The 23,180-nt window shown below is 41.8% G+C and overlaps 1 protein-coding gene and 1 non-coding gene across 51 annotated transcripts in view; both read left to right on the top strand.

Moving 5' to 3' along the window:
* The window catches only part of DZIP1L (DAZ interacting zinc finger protein 1 like), a 55,518-nt gene that overhangs the window by 13,593 nt on the left and 18,745 nt on the right, over nucleotides 1-23,180 (top strand). For 22 of the 50 annotated variants that reach the window (XR_014824017.1, XR_014824020.1, XR_014824003.1 and 19 more), the window contains 7 exons: nucleotides 970-1,553; nucleotides 4,914-4,998; nucleotides 8,339-8,460; nucleotides 9,134-9,295; nucleotides 12,783-12,899; nucleotides 20,385-20,447; nucleotides 21,637-21,912. Coding sequence is in view for 15 of the 50 variants with exons in the window: in XM_084989832.1 (XP_084845958.1) it covers nucleotides 1,053-1,553; nucleotides 4,914-4,998; nucleotides 8,339-8,460; nucleotides 9,134-9,295; nucleotides 12,783-12,899; nucleotides 20,385-20,447; nucleotides 21,637-21,912 (1,326 nt within the window). In the remaining 35 variants the exon portion in view is untranslated. Of the gene's footprint in view, nucleotides 1-969; nucleotides 1,554-4,913; nucleotides 4,999-8,338; nucleotides 8,461-9,133; nucleotides 9,296-12,782; nucleotides 12,900-20,384; nucleotides 20,448-21,585; nucleotides 21,913-23,180 lie in introns of all 50 variants that reach the window. The other 28 variants (XR_014823993.1, XR_014824014.1, XR_014823994.1 and 25 more) reach the window with 2 other exon arrangements.
* On the top strand, nucleotides 7,051-7,157 carry LOC146397471 (U6 spliceosomal RNA). The gene has a single exon (XR_014825396.1). It is a non-coding gene; the product is annotated as a U6 spliceosomal RNA (small nuclear RNA).

Raw genomic sequence — 23,180 nt, 5'->3', positions numbered from 1 at the left:
TGCAGCTGCCAGCCTACACCACAGCCAGAGCAACCTACATGGCAGCTTGTGGCAAAGCCAGATCCTTACCCCACTGAGTGAGGCCAGGGATGGAACCCACATCCTCTTAGATACTAGTCGGGTTCTTAAGCCTCTGAGCCACAAAGGGAACTCCTGGAATATTCATTTTATATTCTGGTTGCTATTGACAAGTTACTCTCCAAAGAGAAAAATTTCTTTCTTTACCAAGAGAGAGGAGAGTAGATAGAATTTGAGTCTTTTGACAACAAACCGAAGCGTTTGCTAAACCATGAGGTTTAAAAGAAAAGACTCTCATGGGTGGAGACAGTCTCTGTGCAGACACAGCTGCTCTCTTGAGCGCCACCCCCTGGGCAGGGGCGGACATCATTTCACCCACATCCTACGATGTTCATAGTCATAGGTATCACACATTATAGCTGGGAAACTGGGAACTGTAGCCCACCCCTGTTCCACCAAATCTTGAAAGTATAGAAGGAGAGGGTAGGATGTAGTTGACGTTAAATGGCTCTGTTATTGGGCAAGTTATTGGGCTTTATCCTGAGATCAGTGTAGGGTTGCAGAAGGACCTGCGTATGTATTTCATTGCTCACTCCTGACCAAGTCCTCTGGTTGACACTCTTGCAGTGGACTTGGGCATGGCAAAGTGTTCACTGAGGACCTTCCATGTGCCAGGCACTGGGCTGGCTATTATACCTGCTTTATTCCTAACCACAAACCTGCAGAGGAGGCCCATGATCCCCAGTACACACAGAGACTTAAAGATGTGGAGGAGCTTGCCAAAGGCTGAGGCTCTGATTCTCTATCTGTGTGGTTGTAAAGCCCACACATTTCCTTTCCAAGTTCTTGCTGAGTAGTGCCAGCCATACGTTACAGGCTCGTGCTGGCCAGTGTATAGTACACATAGCCACATACACCAGGCCTAACTCGGACTCTCTTCTCATTTTCCAGGTCCTCTCAGCTTCTGTGCCTACTGCCGTGGCCTTGGTGGCAGGCACCCTCCCTCCGGGGTCAGTCCAGGGCTCTCCCCACCCATGCAGTCCCTCACTCCCACCAGTGAGGGACTCAGTGGCCCCCTTTTGGCGGCCTACTCTCGTCCCGCCTTCAAATTCCAGCCTCGAAGAGAAAGTGTAGACTGGAGGCGCATTAGCGCCCTGGACGTGGACCGCGTGGCATGGGAGCTGGATGTGGCCACTCTGCAAGAGAACATTGCCAGTGTCACCTTCTGCAACTTGGATGGGGAGGTGTGCAGCCGCTGTAGGCAGCCGGTGGACCCGGCGCTGCTCAAGGTGGTGCGGCTGGCACAGCTCAGCATCGAGTACCTGCTGCACTGTCAGGATTGCCTGAGCACCAGTGTGGTCCAGCTAGAGGCACGGCTGCAGGCCAGCCTGGGCCAACAGGAGCATGGCCGCCAGGAGCTGGGCCGCCAGGCTGACGAGCTCAAGGGTGTGCGGGAGGAGAGCCGCCGGCGGCGCAAGATGATCAACACCCTGCAGCAGCTGCTCCTGCAGACAGGTGCCCAGAGCTACCACACGGTGAGCCACTTCTGCAGGGTAGGCATGCTGGGAGGGCTGTGTGCCTAGCCTCCACCACCTGCACGGCACCACCACTGGGCCACAGGGACTGGGAGCAGATTTTGGACATGCCACCCCCACCATAGAGCCTGAGGGTGTTTCATCGGGTCTACAGCTGTGGGGTGGGTGATTGTAGATGTGCGGCAGGTGTGTATATGAGTGAAGAATGTGGATGTGTTTATGAAGAGGGTGCATGTCTCAGTGTGTTCAAGTGTGAATGTATGCAAGGGGTGCGTGTGTTTACGAATGACATGTAAATGTGTCTAAGATGTATATGTGATTGCTTGGAGGGTACATCTATGAATGATTTGTGCCTGTATGTGTGTAGAGTGTGTGGCATGTTACATGTGCTTGTATGTGAAATGTGCACGTAAAGTTTATTTATGGTGTGTGTGAATGAATGAAGGGTGTGTATGCGTATAAGGGTGTGCGTACTCACGGAGGGCATAGGTATGCATAAAGGCTTCATATGTGATGTGTAAAGGTGTGTGTAAGAGGTGTCTGAGTGTATGTGTGGAATCAGTACGTGACAAGGGACTGGTAGAGCCAGGCCTGTTCTGGAAAAGTGACTCCATTATTCAACCAAGTGACCAAGTGGCATTTGAGCATCTGCATCTCTTTGGAAAGTGTAGATTGGGGACAGTTGCCCTTCAATAAATTGCAAACTGGCCAAGCTCTCTGCCAGGCTCTGAGGATGAAGGCACAAATCATGTTGGGTAAGGTTTTCCCGAAACTTATAGTTTGGGGGTGGGTGGGACAGAAGGAACCATTAGGATATGATGTTAATGCATTGAATGTCAATTTATATAATTAATATAGTATTGACTATGACAAAAGGGTCAGAACCTTTTCATCAGTAAATGCCAACACAGCAATCTAACCTGGCTTAGGCCAGTAAGGAATATATTGTTTAACTGAAGATCCAGGGTTATGGTGGGACTCACGTGATGGCACCAGAATCTAGTTTCTTTCTCTGCAGCTCTTGACAATTCTTTGTCATTGTGGATTCCTTTCTTAGACAGGCTCTGTCCGTGTGGTAGCAAGTTGGGCCACTGCAATGTCAGCATCTCATTTCCCCAGATTCAAGGCTGGCATGGCAGAGGGCCTGTTTTGGTGTCTGGCTGTGAGTATGCTGCTTGGGGTGGGAATGGGAAAGCAGGGAAGGGTGGAGTGAGGGGAAGGGCCTATCATTTGGAATAAGATGCCTTATGAAACATTCCCTGCCCCACTCAACTGATAATTCCTTCAGACATCTAGAAATTCATATGACACTTTAGAACTCTAGAGTGGGCAAAGTCCCTCAACCCAGGCTGTATCCACGTAGATTAGGTTTAGCTGTGAGTGACAGGAAACCTTAAATCATAGTAGTTTGAAACAGAAGCTTATTTCTCTCTATCATGAATAAAGGTTAGAGGTAAACAATCTAAACCTAAATTGTGGGCGTTCTCACTGTGGCTCAGTGGGTTAATAACCTGACATAGTGTCTGTGAGGATGTGGGTTCGATCCCTGGCCTTGCTCAGTAGGTTAAGGATCTGGTGTTGCTATCAGCTGTGGTGTAGGTTGCAGATGCAGCTCAGATCCCATGTTGCTGTGGCTGTGGTGTAGGCCAGCGGCTGTAGCTCTGATTTGACCCCTAGCCTGGGAGTTTCCATATGCCATACCTGCAGCCCTAAAAAAATAAAAATGAACCTAAATTGTGGTATGTAATGCCACAAACCATCGTGAGCCCAGTCCTGGATGTGTTTTTTGCCAGCCAGCCATGTCACGTGGCTTCTGCCTCCTGGCCCAGGATGGCTGCCTGAGTTCCACCTCTCAGGTCCACATTCTATTCAGCAGGAGGAGGGAGGATGAGGAATGTCATGCATCTTTAATAACGTCCTCAAGAAGTGGTTGCAGGAGTTCCTGTAGTGGCTCAGCGGTTAACGAATCTGACTAGCATCCATGGGGATGCAGGTTTGATCCCTGGCCTTGCCCAGTGGGTTAAGGAGCCGGCATTGCCATGAGCTGTGGTGTAGGTAACAGATGTGGCTCAGATCCCACATTGCTGTGGCTGTGGCATAGACCAGCGGCTACAGCTCTGATTTGACCCCTAGCCTGGGAAGCTCCATATGCTGCAAGTGCGGCCCTAAAAAGCAAAAAAAAAAAAAAAAAAAAAAAGTGGTTGCATACACTACTTCTGTTTACATGCCATTGGCTACAATTTAGTCACATGGCCACATCTTGTTGTAAGGGACACTGGGACATACAGTGTTTGTTCTTAAGAGCCTCATGACCAGCTTGAAATCAAGGTTTTATTGCTAAGGTAGAAGGGAAAGTGGGTATTAGGAGAACAAGTGAAAATTTCTGTTAAATAAAGACAGCAAATAATCTGCCCTCTTATTCTGATTGACTAGTAATGGCATCCTGCAAAGCTGTGTTGGAAGAACTTAAGTTTTACAGTGAAAAGATGATACGATAGATTGGCAGTGTCTAGAATGCTTGAGGAGCGTGAAGTGGAATTTCAGATGCTATATTTACTATCCTTTTCTCTGGTGGTTCTCAACTCTGGGTGGAACTTGGACATTAATGTGTTTTGAGAAAACTTTTTATGGCGGAAAATTTCAAATGTATACAAGAGTAGAGAGAATGTCCTGCTGTGTAGCCCTGGGAACTATGTCTAGTCACTTATGATGGAGCATGATAATGTGCAGAAATAGAATGTACACATGGATGTGTCACTGGTTCACCATGCTGTACAGTAGAAAAAAAATTTGTATTGGGGAAATAACAATTAAAAAAATAAAATAAAAAGGCAAAAAAAAAGAAAAAAGAGTAGAGAGAATAATGTAATGAACCTTCATCTGCACACTTCCCAGCCCAATGGTTATCAACTCATGGCCAATGTTCTTGCATTTGTTCGCCCACCCCTGGATTATTTTGAAGTGTACTGTCATATGATTTTACCTGCAAATATTTCACTATGTACCTCTAAAAGTCAAGGATTCCCACTTTTAAACATAAACGTAATACCATCATCATGCCCTGGAAAACCAACAAAAAAATTCCTTAGTGTCATCAAATACCTAGTCATTGTTCAGAGCTCCCCACAGCACTGGTAAGGTTTTAAAGCTCAGAAAAAAATATTTATGTGGAGGAGTGGTATAAAATATATATGTACACATATGTGTTTTGGGTTCACATCACTGCCTTACACAGTAAATCAAACTCTTCTTTTCTGAAGCAGCTCAGGGGTCCCAAGCATGGGTGTTTTGATGAGGGGAGAACCCCAGACTGACTCAGGTGTGCTAACCCTGCACTTCCCACCATTTCCCTCTGTGTAGTGCCACTTGTGTGACAAGACGTTCATGAATGCCACCTTTCTCCAGGGCCACATGCAGCGCAGGCATGCGGGCATGGTGGAATGCGGTAAGTCCAGGGGGCCCTCCTGGGACTGTGGAAGGGCCTGGGCTGGGGTTCAGTCAGTGGGGGACACACCCAGCACCAAAGCTGCCCTCATAATCTCATCATCTGCTTGAGGATGGGGTGACCCCACCATCCACCACAGGGGGATCTCACATGGGGCGGGAGGGTTTCTGACCATGTGTTTAGAGAAAAAGGGCTGAGAGTCTGCCAGGTAGGTTGTTGGTCTTAGCTTTGCCCCTTTCTCTTATGTGACCGTGATCAGTATTTCCCTCTGAGTCTCAGTGTCCTTCACTGTGTATGGGGTAGGCAGACCGTGCGGCTTTGAAGGGCCCTTACCTCCCACCCTTCTGTGAATCTGCTGTTCTCTGATGCTGACTATGAATAAGCTTGATGGGGGTTAATGGGCAGTCAGACCAGCTCTATGTCTTTCTTATATACATGAGCTTATTATGACTTAATCACTGTAATTTTACCTTTTCAAATTCTAAAACGAGGGGCAAGGCTGTTATGTTTTCTGCATTAAGAGATTTGTATACTTGATATCTGTTTTCTTGAGGTTCAACAAGAACTAGCTGTTAAAACATAAAATACAGAATATTTTATAATATTTTTATTAAAATTATTATAACATTATGAAAATATAATATGATAAAATGTAATATAGATTAAATATAAAATCCCATTGAATAAAACTTTTTTCTCTTTATTTTAATTTTCTTTTCAAAGAACAGAATTTTAAAACAGCAACATACCTAGTTACTATGCATTTATGATATATTTAATTCTTGGTTCTGTGTTAGAGGCAGTTAAAGAAAAACAGATTTTATGCTTATTAAATATATTTTTTCTGATAAAGATTTATGTCTTTGAAGAGGTATTTGTACACTCATGGTCATAGCAGCACTATTCATAGTAGCTAAGATGTAAAAGATACATATATAAATATATAATGTATATTTATAAATACATATATATAAATATTCAGCCTTAAAAAGAAAGGTAATTCTGCAGTATGCTGCAATAGGATGTTATGCTAAGTGAACTAAACCAGTCACAAATGGACAAATATATTTATGATTTCACTGATATGAGGTACCTAAATAGTCAAATTCATAGCAACAGAAAGTAGAATGGTGGTTGCCAAGGGCTGAGGAAGAGGGAATGAGGAGTTATTGTTTAGTGAGTACTGTTTTATAAGATGGAAAGCATACTGCAGATGGATGATGGTGATAGTGGCACAACATTATGAATATATTTAATACCACCAAACTATACGTTTAAAAATGGCTAAGATGGGAGTTCCCTTGTGGCTCAACAGGTTAAAGGATCTGGCATTGTCACTGCTGTGGCTCTGATTATTGCAGTGGTGTGGGTTTGGTCCCTGAGCCTGGAACTTCTGCATGCTGTTGGTGTGGCAAAAAAAAAAAAAAAAAGTAAGATAGTAAATTTCATGTCATGTGTATTTGACCACAATAAAAAAAATTGGAAAAATAACATGCCTTTGATATAGAAAATTTAAATACAGAAAGGTAGAAAAGAGAAAATAAAAACCATAAACAGTATCACCTGCAGTTAGTACGCTGGTGTATTTTTGGTTATTATTTTCTGTATACGTATATAGTCAAAGGATGCAGTTTTGACTACTGCTTATTTTTCATTAAGAGTATATCATATTTTCCAATGTCATTAAATCATCTCTGAAAATATGATTTTTAATGGCTGCATAGTAGTTCATCATGTGGCAATCATAATTTATTTCACAATTGAATTATTTCATAATTTACATAGGTTATTAAAAATTACCCTGTTATAAATCGCATGGTGATGACATTTTTGTACATAAATCTTTGTGCATATTCCTTATTATTTCCTTAATGTAAAATGCTGTAAGGAGAGGAAAAATATTTTTGTAAGGCATCTTTGGCTACATTAATGTTCATTAATTTCTTGTCAGGCAGCTGGCTTCTCAGATACCCCAGCTCTCCCATTCCATACTCACCTCAGATCTCTTAATTAACCCAAATTAATTTCCACTGCATCTAAAATTTGCTTGTTGTGCTCGCTTCAGCAGCACATATACTAAAATTGGAACGATACAGAGAAGGTTAGCATGGCCCCTGCGCAAGGATGACACGCAAATTTGTGAAGCGTTCCATATTAAAAAAAAAAAAAAATTTGCTTGTTATTGAAAAATCCCATTTGAGAAAAGCCATATATCTCTTTTCAAAGAAAAGCTTAAAGTTTTAATAACAGTACCATCTAATAATCCCTAAATGTGCTTATAAAGTTTCAAATGTTCAAGTGCAATTGGTGTCTTTTTTCATTAACCCTTAACTCTCAGTTTGTCAGTATTGTTTGTGGTTTAGTTAGAATATTCTCCTATAATTCAAAGTTTATTTATAATGCATATTGCCTTTTTATTTGAAATTTAAAACTACACATATAAACTATACTTATATTGCTGGAAAAAGTGAACCTAAAACTACAATTATTTTCATTACTTTAATTCCCCTCTGATCGCTGACAGGATATATAGATAAGTTCTTTGTGTTAATCATCAGTACATACAAGCTATTTGGTTTCTGCTTCTGTTACTCTACTAGTTTTGCATTCAAATTTCCATGGGTCAATACTGTTAAAATAGTTATTTTGATTTAATTTAATTTAGTTTAATTTTTGGCTGCACCTGTGGCATGTGGAAGTTCCCAGGCCAGGAATTGAACTTGTGCCACAGCAGTGATTGAGGCTGCTACAGTGACAATCCCAGGATCCGTAACCTGTTGCATCACAAGGGAACTCCAAAATAGTTATTTTATTTTATTTTAATTATTTTTTTATGGCTGCGCCTGTGGCATGTGGAAGTTCCTGGGCCAGAAATTGAATCCGTGATGCACCTGTAACCTATGCTGCAGCTGTGGCAACACCAGACCCTTTTAACCCACTGCATGGGCCCAGGGGTTGAACCTGCACCTGCACAGTGAGCTGAGCCACTATAGTCAGATTCTGAATCCACTGTGCCACAGCAGGAACTCCCAAAATGGTTATTTTAAATGCCAATAATAGTTCATAGTAATGGAGCTGTCCTGCCAGGCCCTATGCTAAGCACTTTGCATTATCACATATCATCCTCACAATGACCCTCTGGCTTGGGTGCTGTTATCTCCATTTTCCAGCTTGGAGAAACAGAGGGTCAGGGAGGTTATGTTATTTGCCCAGGGTCAGGGTACAATGTAAATGGCAAAACTGGTCTCAGACTGAGGCGTGACTGTTTGTACGCAAGGAACTATACACTGCACCAACTTTGACTTATGCTGGTTGCCATCTCTTTGTGATGACCCCACAGGAAAACAGAAGAATCAGGAGCAGCCCATAGAGGAGGTGTTAGAAGAGCTGCGGGCCAAGCTAAAGTGGACCCAAGGGGAACTGGAAGCCCAGAGGGAGGCAGAGAGGCAGCGGCAGGTCCAGGTGGGTGTGGAGAGGAGTCGTCAGGGGGCTCAGTCATGGACTGGCCAGGAGACCCATGATGCACTCACATCCTGTAGGGCCAAAATTCTGGCTGCTTCCCAAGAGCCAGGGGTCAGAGCTAGGATGGCATCGTCCTGGATGTGCCAAATGATTTTAGATAATCTGGAAAGGAAAACTCAGTTACTTGGCCAGACCTGTATGGTGAAAAGAGAGCCCAGTTTCCTGCATTAGCTCTCTCTGAGGGCACTGGCACCTGAATTTTAACTCCTTATGATATGTTGTTAGTTTTTTGGGGACGAAGACTGGAAAAGCTCCAGGAAGCTGCCCAGATGAGGTACTCAGTAAACATTTGCAGAGTGAAAATATGTTAACTTGGCCGCATTCATTCTGTTTTTTATTCATTCATCACTCCTTTCAACATGCATTTATTGAGCACCAACTATGCCAGGAATTGTGCGGAATATAAATCGAGAAAAAGATGTCATTCCCATCCTCCAAGGCCTTTATAGTTCAGATAAGACTAATCCCACTCCCAGTCCAAACGACAGGGGCAGTGGGAATGAATGTCCTTTGAGTCTCCATAGTGACTTGCATGGACAAGGGCCCTGGCAGTTTCTTAGTATTTATTCTAATGTGGAATTAACGATTCTCTTGTTCTTGCTTTTCTTTGTAGGAAGCAGAGATCATGCGTCAGAGGGAAATGGAAATTAAGAAAGAATTTGATGAATGGAAAGAAAAAGAGCAGGCCAAATTATATGAGGAAATAGACAAGTTCAAAAAATTGCTTTGGGATGAATTTAAAAGCATTAGCAACCAAAACTCTGCACTAGAAGAGGTAATTTACCTAAAAGACTTCTCAAAGTTCTTGAGTTGATAACTGGTTTACTTATTCCCCCAAACCATTTCTTTGCTTGTACCAGTTCTATCTCATCTGCCACTGGGGGCTAAAAATACTGTGAGGCCAGATACCAGAGGCCAGTGGCTAGCATTGAATCTGCTTCATCACATACTGGCTGTGTGATCTTAGGTAGATTACTTAACCTTTCTGTGCCTAAGTTTCTTTTCTGTAAGATAAGTTTCTGAAAGGGTTAAATTGCAATGTAGACAGCACTTAACATTTTCTGGTATATAGTAAGAGCTCCCTAGATATTATCCCTATTTTTGCAAAGGACTTTCATCACTGGATAAGAAATGAGGCAAAATTTAAATGAATGCATTTTTCTTCGAACAAGTACTTGCTGTGTGCTGGCTAAAAGCCAGGCATTTTGTTGGGGTCTGTAGAAGTCACATATAACAGCTAACATTTACTGGCTATATTTATTCTTTTCTAGCCCCTGTGCAAAGCACTTTATATATACTAACTTTTAATCCTTATAACAACCAAACAACTACAACATTCTCAAAGCAGGTACATCATTAGTTTATTAATTTTTTTTTTTTAAAAAAGCTATTGTCATTCCTTCTTTACAGGCGAAGACACTGAGGCCACATAACTTGCCCAAAGTCACACAGCTATTAAGAGGTAGAGCTGGGATTTGAACCCAGCTCTTTATTTTTATTTGTTTTGATTTTTTATTATAGTTGAGTTACAATGTTCTGTCAATTTCTGCTGTACAGCAAAGTGACCCAGTTATACATTTATATACATTCTTTGTTTTTGTATTATCCTCCATATGTCCATCACAAGTGATTAAATGTAGTTCCCCATGCTGTGCAGCAAGATCTCACTGCTTATCCACTCCAGATCCAATAGTTTGCATCTACTAACCCCAAGCTCCCTGTCCCTCCCCCTCCCTCTTGGCAACTACAAGTCTATTCTCCATGTCCCTGAGTTTGTTTCTTTTCTGTAGATAGTGAACTCAGCTCTATAATCTTCAAAGCCCTTGCCCTTTTTACCAGATTGTTATCAAGTTTATTCAAGAAAAACTTTTAATGTTATCCCCGGTCTGTATCTTCTCATATAAACCTGTATAACTAGAACTGTGTCAAGAAAAAGGTTTGAGGAGAAATATTTCCAGGATGTATTCAGCTCTTACTGGTCCTCTGAACATCAAGGAAATCTTGTTGTGTATTTTTTAATTGTCTAATAGTATTTCTCATGATCATTCCATGATTTGCCTTAAAAAACACTTGGGGAAGTTCCCGTCATGGCTCAGTGGTTAGAGAACCTGACTAGCATCCATGAGGACTTGGGTTTGATCCCTGACCTTGCTCAGTGGATTAAGGATCTGATATTGATGTGGCTGTGGTATAGGCCAACGACTACAGTTCTGATTGGATCCCTAGCCTGGGAACCTCCATATAACGCTGGTGCGGCCCTAAAAGACAAATAAGACCAAACCAAACCAAACCAAACACTTGGACAACTTTTCCAGAAGGGGATTGTCATAGGATATGTGTGGAGCCTTCGTGGTCCATCATCTCAATCTGAGGTGAGAGGACAAGGATGGAGGGTGGTGGGGTTGAAATGAGAGCTCTGTGTATGTGGGTGTGTGTGGGTGTAAGTGTATGTATGTGTGTGTGTGTATTTATAGTGACCTGAGCCCTCCCATCCTAAATGTTGCCCCAGGGTGGTCAGGAATGCTTTGTGGAAGACAGGATGATGCTCCACCATGTGGACATCATGCTCCCGACCCCCAGCTCCACAGCCATCATCCCTGAGCTCATCTGAACCTCTCCTGACTCTCACACATCCTGCCATGGTACTCACTCACTAGACAATCAATAAATAGGTATTGAGTTGAATTTGGAGTTGTGGTTCAGAGACCACATCCTCAATAATTGAAAGTTTACTTTGGGTTAGGAAATTCTGAGTTTTGGTAAATGAGGACATAATTCTCACTACCATCCATGGTTTCCTTTTAGCTTGGACCTCATTGTCCTAAACTGGAATATCCTGTTTTTTTGTCCTTTCCCTATGGGATGACTTATATTTTTGTATTTGTGTGTCTCTCCCTGTCTCCTCTCACATGACATTTTATTATTTTCCTTTTTGGAGGACTGTGCCCATGGCATGTGAAAGTTCCAGAGCTAGGGATTGAACCCGCACTACAGCAGTGACCCAAGCCAGATCCTTAACCTACTGAGCCACCAGGGAACTCCCATTATTATTTTTCTTTTATTAAAGTGTAGGAACCAAACTGGATACAAAACTCTCAATGTAGCTGGATAATTATTTTGTTGACTTATTTTTTTTTTTAATTCTGGAGGGGAAAAGCAGATAAGATTCTGTTTAGAGTAACTGAGAAAACACTGTGAGTCTACTTTCAAAACACAAGACTCTCCGTGATATTAGGAGGGCCAATGAGAGATAAATACATTTTGAAAATATTTCTCCTCGAAATTTTCCCCTTGATATGGAAATCTGAGAGCTTACTTTTGCTAAATCATCTGACTGAAGAGAGAACTTTAGATTAGATGAGGGGTAAATCCAGCTGCCCAAAGGAGTGTCTAATTGGAGGGAAAATACCATGAAGTTGGTAGAACCAAGAAAGCCAGCTCTCTGGTGTGTAATAAGCAGTGGTGTGAAGACAGAAAGTGACCTATCAAAGATGTGCGTACATCTGATAAGGCACTTGAGTCTATAAAAATATTCATGGGGTTTAGAAATGGTTAACATTTGGACCCAATATTGCTTTAGCAGTAATTGAGAAGAGTTAAAGATTAGCAAAAATATGTTAATATATTAAACCCAGAGATTTAACATTTCTCTAAAGCTTTAATAGGGCTTATGAGTTTTATATAGTAATAGAGATGAAGATATTTAGTTATTGCTGTAGTGATGTGGTTAAAAATATAACCATAAGTGGGTGAAAAGGCAACCTTCTCTTTGGGTCAGGAAGCATTAGGGATTGGTGACATGACTCCAAGCTGTGAAAAGCCAGACCTTCTTCGTGACAGCCAGTCTTTCTTTTTGTGGGAAGAAGGTCAGGAGCCAGGGAGTGGTCTGGAGTGCCTGAGACCCTCCTCGAGTCTCTAAGATCCTGATTCTCTTTAGTTTATTCAAGACTGAGGTAGAAATGAGGCAGGTCAGGTGATCTCTGGGTTTTGAGGACAGCAGAACTGCAGTGCAATTGAAATGACACTCTTAAAGTCTGTTCTTCCACGGGGACTTGCTTCTCCTGGGAAAGGGCTGAGCTCTCAGAACCCTTGTGAAGGGAAGTTTGGACTTGTGTGACTGCAGGCTTGCAGAATACCTAGTGAGTTCAAATTGGGGCTTTGTGGTGGGGGTAGGGTATGCCCTTCTTGCACTGCTCCAGATAAGAAAGATAACATCATGACTAGATCTTTATCTAAATGAAGCTGTGCTCTGGCTTTTTCAGAAGCTGCAGGCACTGCAGTCCTATGGTGTGATGAAGTCCAACCTCGGGTCCCTGCAGGATGAGGAGCCCAAGGAGCAACTCATTCAGGCTCAGGAGCTGCAGGCCTTAAAGGAGAAGGTGAGCTGATGCATGCCCCATGCCTTTCTTCCTAGAGCCGGGCATGAACCCTGCTGTCTTTCAGCAGACCTCATCATTTTGGCTCTATGGTTTTCAGGAAGTTGAAAGACATCAAAGTTCTATATTTTCAGACCTTCTGCCAATACGTGAAAGTGTAGACTAGAGTTCTTAGGGTGCTTAGGTGAGACTGGTGACATACATGTGTGCAGCATCAGATTTGCCTGGGATGTTTTTCAAAATACATATGGTTGTGTATTTTATGGGACATCTCTGCTCTCATTTTGACCCCAACCCAGCTGAAAACAGTTTTTGTTATTGTATTTTATTATATTAAAGAGTAGTTCTTTGCTTTTTATGGCTGCACCTGCAACTTTTGGAAGTTCCCAGGCTAGGGGTAGAATTGGAGCTGCAGCTGCTGGCCTACACCACAGCCACAGCAAGGCTGGATCTGAGCCACATCTGTAGCCCATGCCACAGCTTGCAGCAATGCCGGATCCTTAACTCACTGAGCGAGGCCAGGGATGGGACCTCATCCTCATGGATTCTAATCGGGTTCTTAACCTTAACACTGAGCAACAACAGGAACTCTTGAAAACAGTTTTTAGAAAGTGTGAAAATCTCCTGGCTTTGATAATATTTGGAATGGATCTAATAGTATGATAGTAAATATTTGACAGCCAGTTGTCTGGAACTACAAAAGCTTTTATTTGTAGCATTTGCCATTTTTCATGGTGTAAGTAAGTATTCCCAGAATGGTCGATTTCATGCTGCCAATGTGAAGTCACTGGACAGAACTGGGAAGATGTATGCATAACCCACTGTCACTTCCTGGGAGGAGGTGGCCTGGCCTCCACTGGGTGAACCTTACATTAGTCCAGTTGTATATGATGTGTATCTCTGATACACAGTGAGGAAGGACAATTGGCACAGTCATTAAATCATGTTGTGCTTCTGCTTCTGCTCTCCAAGACTGTTAATGTTTAGCTAACAGTTAATAGGAAAGTGTTTCCACTGCTCGAAGGTTCAAAAGTTTCACATTTAAAAAAGCCATTGTTTTTCTACAAACTCTGTTCACAAACTTTCCCTATTTTTCTATTTCCTTATCAATTTGTGAGTTTGTATAATGTATGGGAATTAACCCAACCCTTTGTTGCTCTTGTTGTGGCTCTATTCCCCAGTTTTCAATTTGTCCTTCATCCTTGTTTATTAATTTTTTTTTTTTGGCCACACCCACGGCATGTGGAAGTTCCCAGGCTAGGGATCGAACCCACACCACAGTAGTGACTAGAGCCACAGCAATGACAACAACGCTGGATCCTTAACTCCAGGCCACCCGGAAACTCCTGTTAATCATGTTTTTTTTTTTTTGTCTTTTTAGGGCTGCACCCATGGCATATGGAGCTTCCTGGGCTAGGGGTCCATTCGGAGCTGTAGCTGCCAGCCTATGCCACGGCTATAGCAACGCCAGATCTGAGCTACGTCTGTGACCTATACCACAGCTCATGGCAATGCTGGATCTTTAACCCACTGAGTGAGGCCAGGGATCAAACCCACATGCTCATGGATACTAGTTGGGTTCATTAATCGCTGAGCCACGATGGGAACTCCTATCATGGTTTTGATCATAAAAAATTAATGATGTTTTTATGGTCAAAATGATCAAGTTAATCTTTTGTTTTTGGCCACTCTGATTTAAAAAGAAAATTTTCTTGTGTTTTCTTTTGTTAGTTATTTTACTTGCTTATCTATTCATCCATTCATTCATTCATACATGTCACTTTATTGAGGTATTATTCACACATAAAAAGCTCTGCATATTTAGTGTATATAACTCATTGAGTTTGGGGGGGTAAGTGTAGCCATATTTTGGCTATTGTGACTAATGCTGCAATGAACATGGGTGTGTGGCTATCTCTTTGAAGCCCTGATTTCAATTCCTTTGGATCAGTACCAAGAAGTGGGATTGTTGGATTATATGGTAGTTCTATTTTTGGTTGGATTTTAACAAAAGAAAAAAAAGCAAGTTTATAACGTGTATACTTCATAGATACAGGGGAAATTCCCCTGGGGAAAAATGAGTAACTCCTGGTTTTTAACATTGTGAGGAGCCTCCATCCTGTTTTTCCATAATGACTATACCAATTCATGTTCTCACCTACAGTATTCAAGGGCTCTTTTTCTCCATATCCTTGCCAACACTTGTTATCCTTTTAAAAAATAACAACCATCTCAACAAGAATGAGGTGGCACCTCACATGGTTTGATTTGCTTTCCTCTGCTGATTAATGATGTTGGGACACCTTTTCATATACCTGTTGACTATTTGTAGCTGTGTTTTGGAGAAATATCTATTCAGGTTCTTTGTCAATTTTTTAAATTAGGTTTTTTTTTTTTTGCCGTTGAGTTGTATGAGTTCCTTATATTTTGGCTATTAACTCCTTATCAGATACATGGTTTGCAAATATTTTCTCCCACTCCATGTTGTCTTTTTTTTTTTTATTTTCCCACTGTACAGCAAGGGGGTCAGGTTATCCTTACATGTCATATTGTCTTTTCATCTGTTGATTGTTTCCTTTGCTGTGCAGCGGCTTTAGCTTGATGGAGTCCTGCTTGTTTATTGTTGCTTTCATTGCCTGGGCTTTTGGTATCACATCCAAAAAAATCAATTGCTGAGATCAATGTCTCTGTTTTCTTTTAGGAATTTTAGGGTTTCTCTTCTTACATTTAAATCTTTAATTTGTTTTAAGTTGGTTTTTGTATATGGTGTAAGCTATTAGTTCAGTTTCATTCTTTTGCATGTGGATATCCATTTTTCCCAACACTTTTTACTGAAGAGACTATTCTTTTACTATTTTGTATTCTGGGTGCCCTTGTCAAAGTTGTTTTTTTTTTTTTTTTTTTGTTTTTTGTCTTTTGTCCTTTTTAGGGCTGCATCCATGGCATATGGAGGTTCCCAGACTAGAGGTCTAATCAGAGCCTATGCCAGAGCCACAGCAACGCCAGATCTGAGCCATGTCTGTGACCTACACAACAGCTCACAGCAACACCGGATCCTTAACCCACTGAGCAAAGCCGGGGATAGAACCCGCAACCTCATGGTTCCTAGTCGGATTCGTTTCCACTGTGCCACAATGGGAACTCCTGTCAAAGATTTTTGACCATGTATGTGTGGGTTTAATTTGGGGTTTTGTATTCTTTTACATTGATCTATATATCTGTTTTTATGCCAGTACCATACTGCTTTAATTACTGTGGCTTTGTAATATAATTTGAAATAAGGGTGTAATGCCTTCAGTTTTGTCTTCTTGCTCAAGATTGCTTTGGCTATTTGGGGTATTTTGTGGTTTCACATGAATTTTAGGATTTTTTTTTCTATTTCTATGAAAAATGACATTAAAATTTTGATAGGTCATTGAATCCACTAATTGTTTTGGGTAATATGGATATTTTAACATTATTCTTCCAATCCATGAGTATAGAGTACCTATTTATTTATGTCTTCTACAATTTATTTCATTTTATCTTTTATAGTTTTCAGTGTACAGATCTTTCACCTCCTTGGATGAATTTATTTCCTCAGTATTTATTTATTTTTTGGCTATGCCCACAGCATGTGGAAATTCCCGGGTCAGGGACTGAACCCATACTGAAATTGCAGCCTGTGCCACAGCTGTGGCAACTTTGGATCCTTAACCCAATGCACCACAAGGGAATGTCCTAGTTATTTTCAATGCTATTGTAAATGGTGTAGTTTTCTTAATTTGCTTTTTGGATAGTTTGTTGTTGGTGTAGAGAAATGCAACTGATTTTTGCATGCTGATTTTTTTTCCTGCAACTTTATTGAATTTGTTTATCCTAACAGGTTTTGTTTGTTTGTTGAATAAGAATGATGAGAGTGAGTATCTCTCTTTAATTTTTTTTTCTTAAAGTATAGTTGATTTATAATGTTCTGTCAGAGAGTGAGCATTCTTGTATCGTTCTTGATCTTGGAGGAAATGTGTTCAGCATTTTGCTGTTGAGTATATTGTTACCTCTGGGCTTGCCATACATGGCTTTTATTATGCTGAGATATAGTTCTTCTATACCCACTTTGATGAGAATTTTTAATCATAAAAGAATGTTGAATTTTGTCAAATGCTTTTTTTCCCCCTCTCTTTAGGGCTGCACCTGCAGCATGTGGAAGTCCTAGGCTAGGGATTGAATTGGACTGTAGCTGCAGGCTTACTGCACAACCACAGTAAAACCAGATCTGAGCTGCATCTGTGACCTATGCCACAGCTTGCAGCAATGCCAGATCCTTAATCCACTGAGTGAGACCAGGGATGGAACTGCATCTTAATGGATACTAGTTGGGTTCTTAACCCACCGAGCCACAATGGGAACTCCTGCCAAATGCTTTTTCTAGATCTATTGAAATGATCATATAATTTTACCCTGCATTTTGTTAATTTAGTGTATTACATGTATTGATTTGTGTATGTTGAACCATTCTTGCATCCTAGGGATGAATCCTACTTGATTATGTTGTTTGATCCTTTCAGTGTGCTGTTGGGTTTAATTTGCTTGTATTTTGTTGAGTACTTTTGCATCTACGTTCACTAAGGATATTAGACTATAATTTTTTCTTGAAGTGTCCTTGTATGGCCTTTGACAAGAGTAATACTGGCCTCCTAAAATGTGTTTGGAAGTGTTTCTTCCTATTCAATTTTTGGGGAGAATTTGAGAAGAGTTCTAGATTCTATAAAGATATAAATATTTTCTAGGTTCTATAAAGATATAAAGTTAGGTTGCTTATTTGAGATCTTTTTTTCTTAATGTAAAAGTTTATGATTATAATCTTCCTCTTAGAACTGCTTTTGTTGCATCCCAGAAGTTTTGCTCTGTTGTGTTTCCATTTTTGCTTGTCACAAGTTATTTTTTGGTTTCTCTTTTGATTTCTTCTTTGTTTAGGAGTGTGTTGTTTAATACCTGCACAATTGTGAATTGTCCTGTTTCTCTCCTGTTATTGATTTCTAGTTTCATAGCATTATGGTTGGAAAAGATTAACTTGATATGATTTCAAGATTAAAATGGCAAGACTTCTTTTGTGGGCTAATACATGATCTATCTTGGAGAATGCTCCCTGGGCATTTGAAGAGAATGGGTGCTCTGCTACTTGGATGGAATGTTCTGGTATGACTGTTCCACTTGGTCTATAGTGCTGTTCAAGTCCACTGTTTACTTATTGATTTCCTGTCTGAATGATATATAGTTGTTGAAAAAGTGGTATTGAAATGCCCTACTATTATTTTATTGCTGTCTATTTCTCCCTTCACTTCTGTCAATATTTACTTTATATATTCAGGTGCTCCTATGTTGGGTGAATATATAGTTGTCCTTCAGTATCCATGGGAGATTGGTTCCAGGATCTCTGTTATGCTATTGGTTCCAGGATCTCTGTTATGCTCAAGTCCCTTATTATTGGTGTATATCCTATGCACATCCTCCAGTATACTCTATATTGTCTGTTGATACTTATAATACCTAACACAATGTAAATGCTATATAAATAGTTGCCAGCATGAGGAAAATTCAAGTTTTGGCTTTTGGAACTTTCTAGAATTAAAAAAAAAACTTTTTTTTTGTCTTTTTAGGACCACAGCTGTGACATATGGAGGTTCCCAGGCTAGGGGTTTAATTGGAGCTGTAGCTGCCGGCCTACACCAGAGCCAAGAACCACAGGATCCTAGCTGAGTTGGCGATCTACACCACAGCTCATGGCAACACTGGATCCTTAACCCATTGAGTGAGTCCAGGGATTGAACCCATGTCCTCATGGATGCTAGTTGGGTTCATTAACCACTGAGTCACGAAGGGAACTCCCCCCCAAAATATTTTCAATTCATGATTGGTTGACTCCTTGGCTGTGGAATGCAAGGATGTAGAACCCATGGATATGGAAAGCTGATTGTATATTTGCAGCTGTTATAGCCTCTTGATAAATTGATCCTTTTATCTTTATATAGTAACCCTCTTTGTTTCTTGTAACAGTTTCTGACTTAAAATATCTTTTGTCTGATATAAGACAAAACAGACTGTTCTCTTTTGTTTACCATTTGCATGAAATATCTTCTCTCATACCTTCAGTTTCAGCCTGCATGTGCCCTTAAAGCTAACATGAGTCTCTTGTAGGCAGCATATGTTGGATCTTGTTTTTAGAATCCATTCAGCCACTTTTCATCTTTTGGTTGGATAATTTAATCCATTTAAATTTATTCTATTTTACTTTATTTATTTATTTATTTATTTATTCTTTTTAGGTCCCCACCCACGGCGTATGGAGGTTCCCAGGCTAGAGGTTGAATTGGAGTGTAGCTGCTGGCTTACACCATAGCCACAGCAACATCAAATCTGAGCTGCATCTGTGACCCACGCCCCAGCTCATGGCAACACCGGATCCTTAACCCACTGAGTGAGGCCAGGGATCGAACCTGTGTCCTCATGGATGCTAGTCAGATTTATTGACTGCTGAGCCATGATGGGAACTCCAATCCATTTAAAGTAATTACTGATACATAAGGACTAGCTATTGTTATTTTGTTTATTGCTTTCAGATCTTCCATAGTTGCTCTGTCCCTTTGTCTCTCTTGCTGTTTTCCTTTGTGAGTTTCTGATTTTTTGTCATGGTATACTTTGGTTCCTTTTTCTTTCTCTTTTGTATAACTGCTACAGATTTTTTCTTTGTATTAGACTTACATAAAACGTCTTATAATCACAGGACTCTGTTTTAAGCCAAAAACTACTTAACTTGGTGTTTATACAAATAGTCTACACTTTAACTTCTCCTCATGCCTCCTGATGTCTACGAGTCAGACATCAGGATCTGCAGCTGATGTTGAGATCTTTGTTGCCTCAGGCCACGCTGATTCCCTCAGTTCTGGGTGCTTGATTGCTGACTTTGCCTTGGAGAGACTGTGGGCTGGGAGGGTCTCTTTTGTCACTGAGCTGTGCTGCCTTGGGCCAGGGTTGATGCAGGTAAAGTGAGACCATTCTTTTCTCCCTCTTCAGTGTGTCTTTTCTTGGGTTTTTTGCTTCACTGAGGTGCTAGGACCTCTCAGCTGGATTCCTGGTCTCCCATAAAGGTATTCTCACCTGTGGGTGTTTTAAGATCTGGAAACTCCTAGTCCACCATACTGCTGACATCACTTCTATTTTTTTTAAGTTGAAATCTTTGGCCACCTAGAATTGTTTTTGTTTAAAATATGAAATATGGATCTAAGTTCATATTTTTTTTCCAGGAAGTTAACTACTTCTTTGACTACCATTTTTCAATAATCCATCTTCCCCCAGACTAAGATTCCATCCTCCCCATCTTTATCTGAGCTTTCTGTTCTTTTCACTGCTCTGTTTGCCTTCTTGTGAGCCAGCACTTTTTAGTTATCATAGCTTTATACTATACTTTAATATCTAGAGAGATCCATATAATAAATGTTTAATCTCTTTCAGAGAACAGAATGGAAGAGGAAAATGAAGGCCCTGAAGGAAAAGCATATAGCTCAGAAGAAGGAGGTAGGTCTCCCTGGATGGTCTGGGGAAGCCTTGCTTCCCATGACCTCCTCTCATCCATCAGCTCTTCATCCTTCGCTCCCCCCACCTTGAACTGGTTGGCGGATATTTTGTTGCTGATACAGTTCCTGGCCACTGACCCCCTCAGTACATAGAGAGGTCAGCTGCCCTGACAGTAGGTTTCCTGGCCAGAAGCGGAGGCCTGTAGGCCTTCTCTTCTGAACCCAGCACATCCTTTCTCTGTGGTTTTTCTCTGCAGTGCCCCCTTCAGGTGCTCCAAGGAGGACTGGGCTGTAAAACTCAGAATTGCCTGGACTTTTTGCATTGGGACCCTCCTTTGAAACCCCACCCAGGAGAGACCCAAGTATCTGTGGACCTCAGTGGTAGTTTAGGGGGAGCCTAAATGGAAGGGCTCAGACCCTGAGACCTGTGGACAGAGGGCAGCAGGCCTCTGGGCAGAGAAAACAGCTTCTGTAAAAATGCCTGTGAGGAAGAGGCAGGCTGGGGAGGAAGCCGATTAATAAGAGCCCCAGGTACTACCTACAGAAAACTCAGAAGGTGAAGGTGCTTAGATTAGAGTCTGGTGCGTGATGGATGCCTCCCATTCCAGGAATTTTCATCCAATGGGTGTATCTTATTTGAAACATTTAAAAATGGGAAATGCATTCAAGTTTGTTCCAAAAGCAGAGGAAATATATTAAGGTACATGGAGTAAAGTCTCACTTCCGTTCTGTTTCCACCTGCCTGTCCCCGACACTCACTCCACAAGTGACCACTTTCTTGCTGTCTTATATTCTTCTATACTTTCTTTATGCAAAAATAGTCTCTTTCTCACTGCTCTTGCATCAGAGGTAGCATATGAACACATTTCCTTCACCCTTCGTTTTCACTTAGAAGCATCCATTTGGTGATTTTTGAATGACCTCATCTTACCTGACTGTCCTTCAATGGATGGCACACCTGACAGAGAACCTTTTGCCCTGACCTTAAGGGCTTGCCTTCAATTCTCACTTCTCCTTAGGCACCGCTTGAAAATGTCCTCACATGTGGGAAGGAAGTCAGTCTTGTTAGAAAGCCACCTGCCCAGGTCTGGAAACCCTCTACCTGCTTCAGGTGAAACCCAACCAGCATTTGCCTACAGGTGCAGGCCCTATGGGCACTGGACACCCAAAGGTCCCTTCTGTGCCACCAGCTGCAGGAGCAGGACAAGAGGCTCCAGGAGCGGGACCAGAGGCTCCAGGAACGGAACCAGACGCTCCAGGAGCAGAAGCATACGCTCCTGGAGCAGAATGAGATGCTCCAGGAGCAGAACGAGAGGCTCGAAAAGCAGAACCAGAGACTCTGGGAGCAGAACAACAAGAGGCTCCAGAAGCAGAGGAAAGCAGCTGCTCAGACCCAGCACCAGATCACTGCCCTCCATGCCCAGCTCCAGGAACAAGCGAGGCGGATTGCCGCCAATGAGGAGATGGTAGGTGTGCCCCTCCTCCCAGCCAGGCCTTGGAGCCCTTAGCTTCTTCCTTGCCAGGATCCCCTTAGATTCTTCTGGACTCATCTAGCCTCATTAGTCAGGCCCTTTGAGGAGAGAGAAGAGTCTTCTGACTTGAGGGGCAGAAGGATGCTGAAGAAGTGCCTGTTGTCCTTAGGGGCTATGTTGGGGGTTCAAGGTACCACCAGAGACTGTGTGAGTGCCAGCACCTGGTTGATACTTTGCTTATTCCTCCATAGAAGCCTCACTGCTGCCCCTCAAAGTAGACATTCCCTTCTTCCCCATCTTCATTTGACATATGATGAAACAGGCTGGAGAAGTTTAGCACCTCCTGTGAGTCCACACAGGACACGCTCTAGATGATAGGGGTGAGATTCAACCCTAGCCAGGCAGGTGGAATGCAAGCGTGTGCTCCTTTCATTATGTTCTCAGACATAATTCCATAACTAATCCCTTTGGTGTTTGTGCCTTTCTGTTCTCTCAGCTAATACTTTGCCCTGCCAACATATCTAAGCTGCTCCCCTGCTGCTTTTCTTCTTACTGTTTTCTCCCTAATACAACACACTTAGCTCTTCACAGTTGTGACCACTTCAGGTCCAGTTTGGAGGTTTCCTCCTTACTGGAGGAACTCAGAACTCTTGTTTGCAGATGTTTCAGTTAGGAACTGGCTGGCTAAACATAACAGAATAGGTTAACAGGAGTTTATTTTTTATTGTAACACCAAAAGAGGTGACAGTTGATGGCCTTGGTTTAGCTGTGAAAGTATGTCATTGGAAATCCAGATTCTGTTTTTTTAATTACCACCTTTAGCATGTTGACTTTTGTTCTCATGCTCAACTCGCATAGTTGGAAAATGGCTGCCATAACCCCAACCATCACAACAATATTCAGTGGAATCAGTTGATGAAAAGGCTCTTTACTGAGACTTGTATTTTATTGGTCAAAGCTGTGTTACACAGGCAACTATAGTTGCAAGGAGGGTTAGAAAGGGAATAATTGGTTTTAGTTCCTAGAATAGAGGTAAGCAAAGAAGAATAGTTAGAAATGAACAGTAAGAGTTCCCATTGTGGCTCAGTGGGTTACCAACTAGTATTCATGAAGTTGTGGGTTTCATCTCTGGCCTCGTTCAGTGGATCTGTGGTGTAGGCCAGCAGCTGCAGCTCTGATTTGACCCCTTCCATATCCTGCAGATGCTGTCCTAAAAAAGCAAAAAAGCAAAAAAAAAAAAAAAAAAAAAAAAAAAAAGAAAT

The sequence above is a fragment of the Sus scrofa genome, chromosome 13, assembly GCF_054392235.1.
Source record: "Sus scrofa isolate SSC_HxYL_T2T_F1_AM1 chromosome 13, Sscrofa_HxYL_maternal_Yorkshire_Landrace_v2.0, whole genome shotgun sequence".
Lineage (NCBI taxonomy): Eukaryota > Metazoa > Chordata > Mammalia > Artiodactyla > Suidae > Sus > Sus scrofa.
The sequence above is the reverse complement of the archived record's forward strand: the minus strand, read 5'-3'. Positions and strand labels throughout refer to the sequence as shown.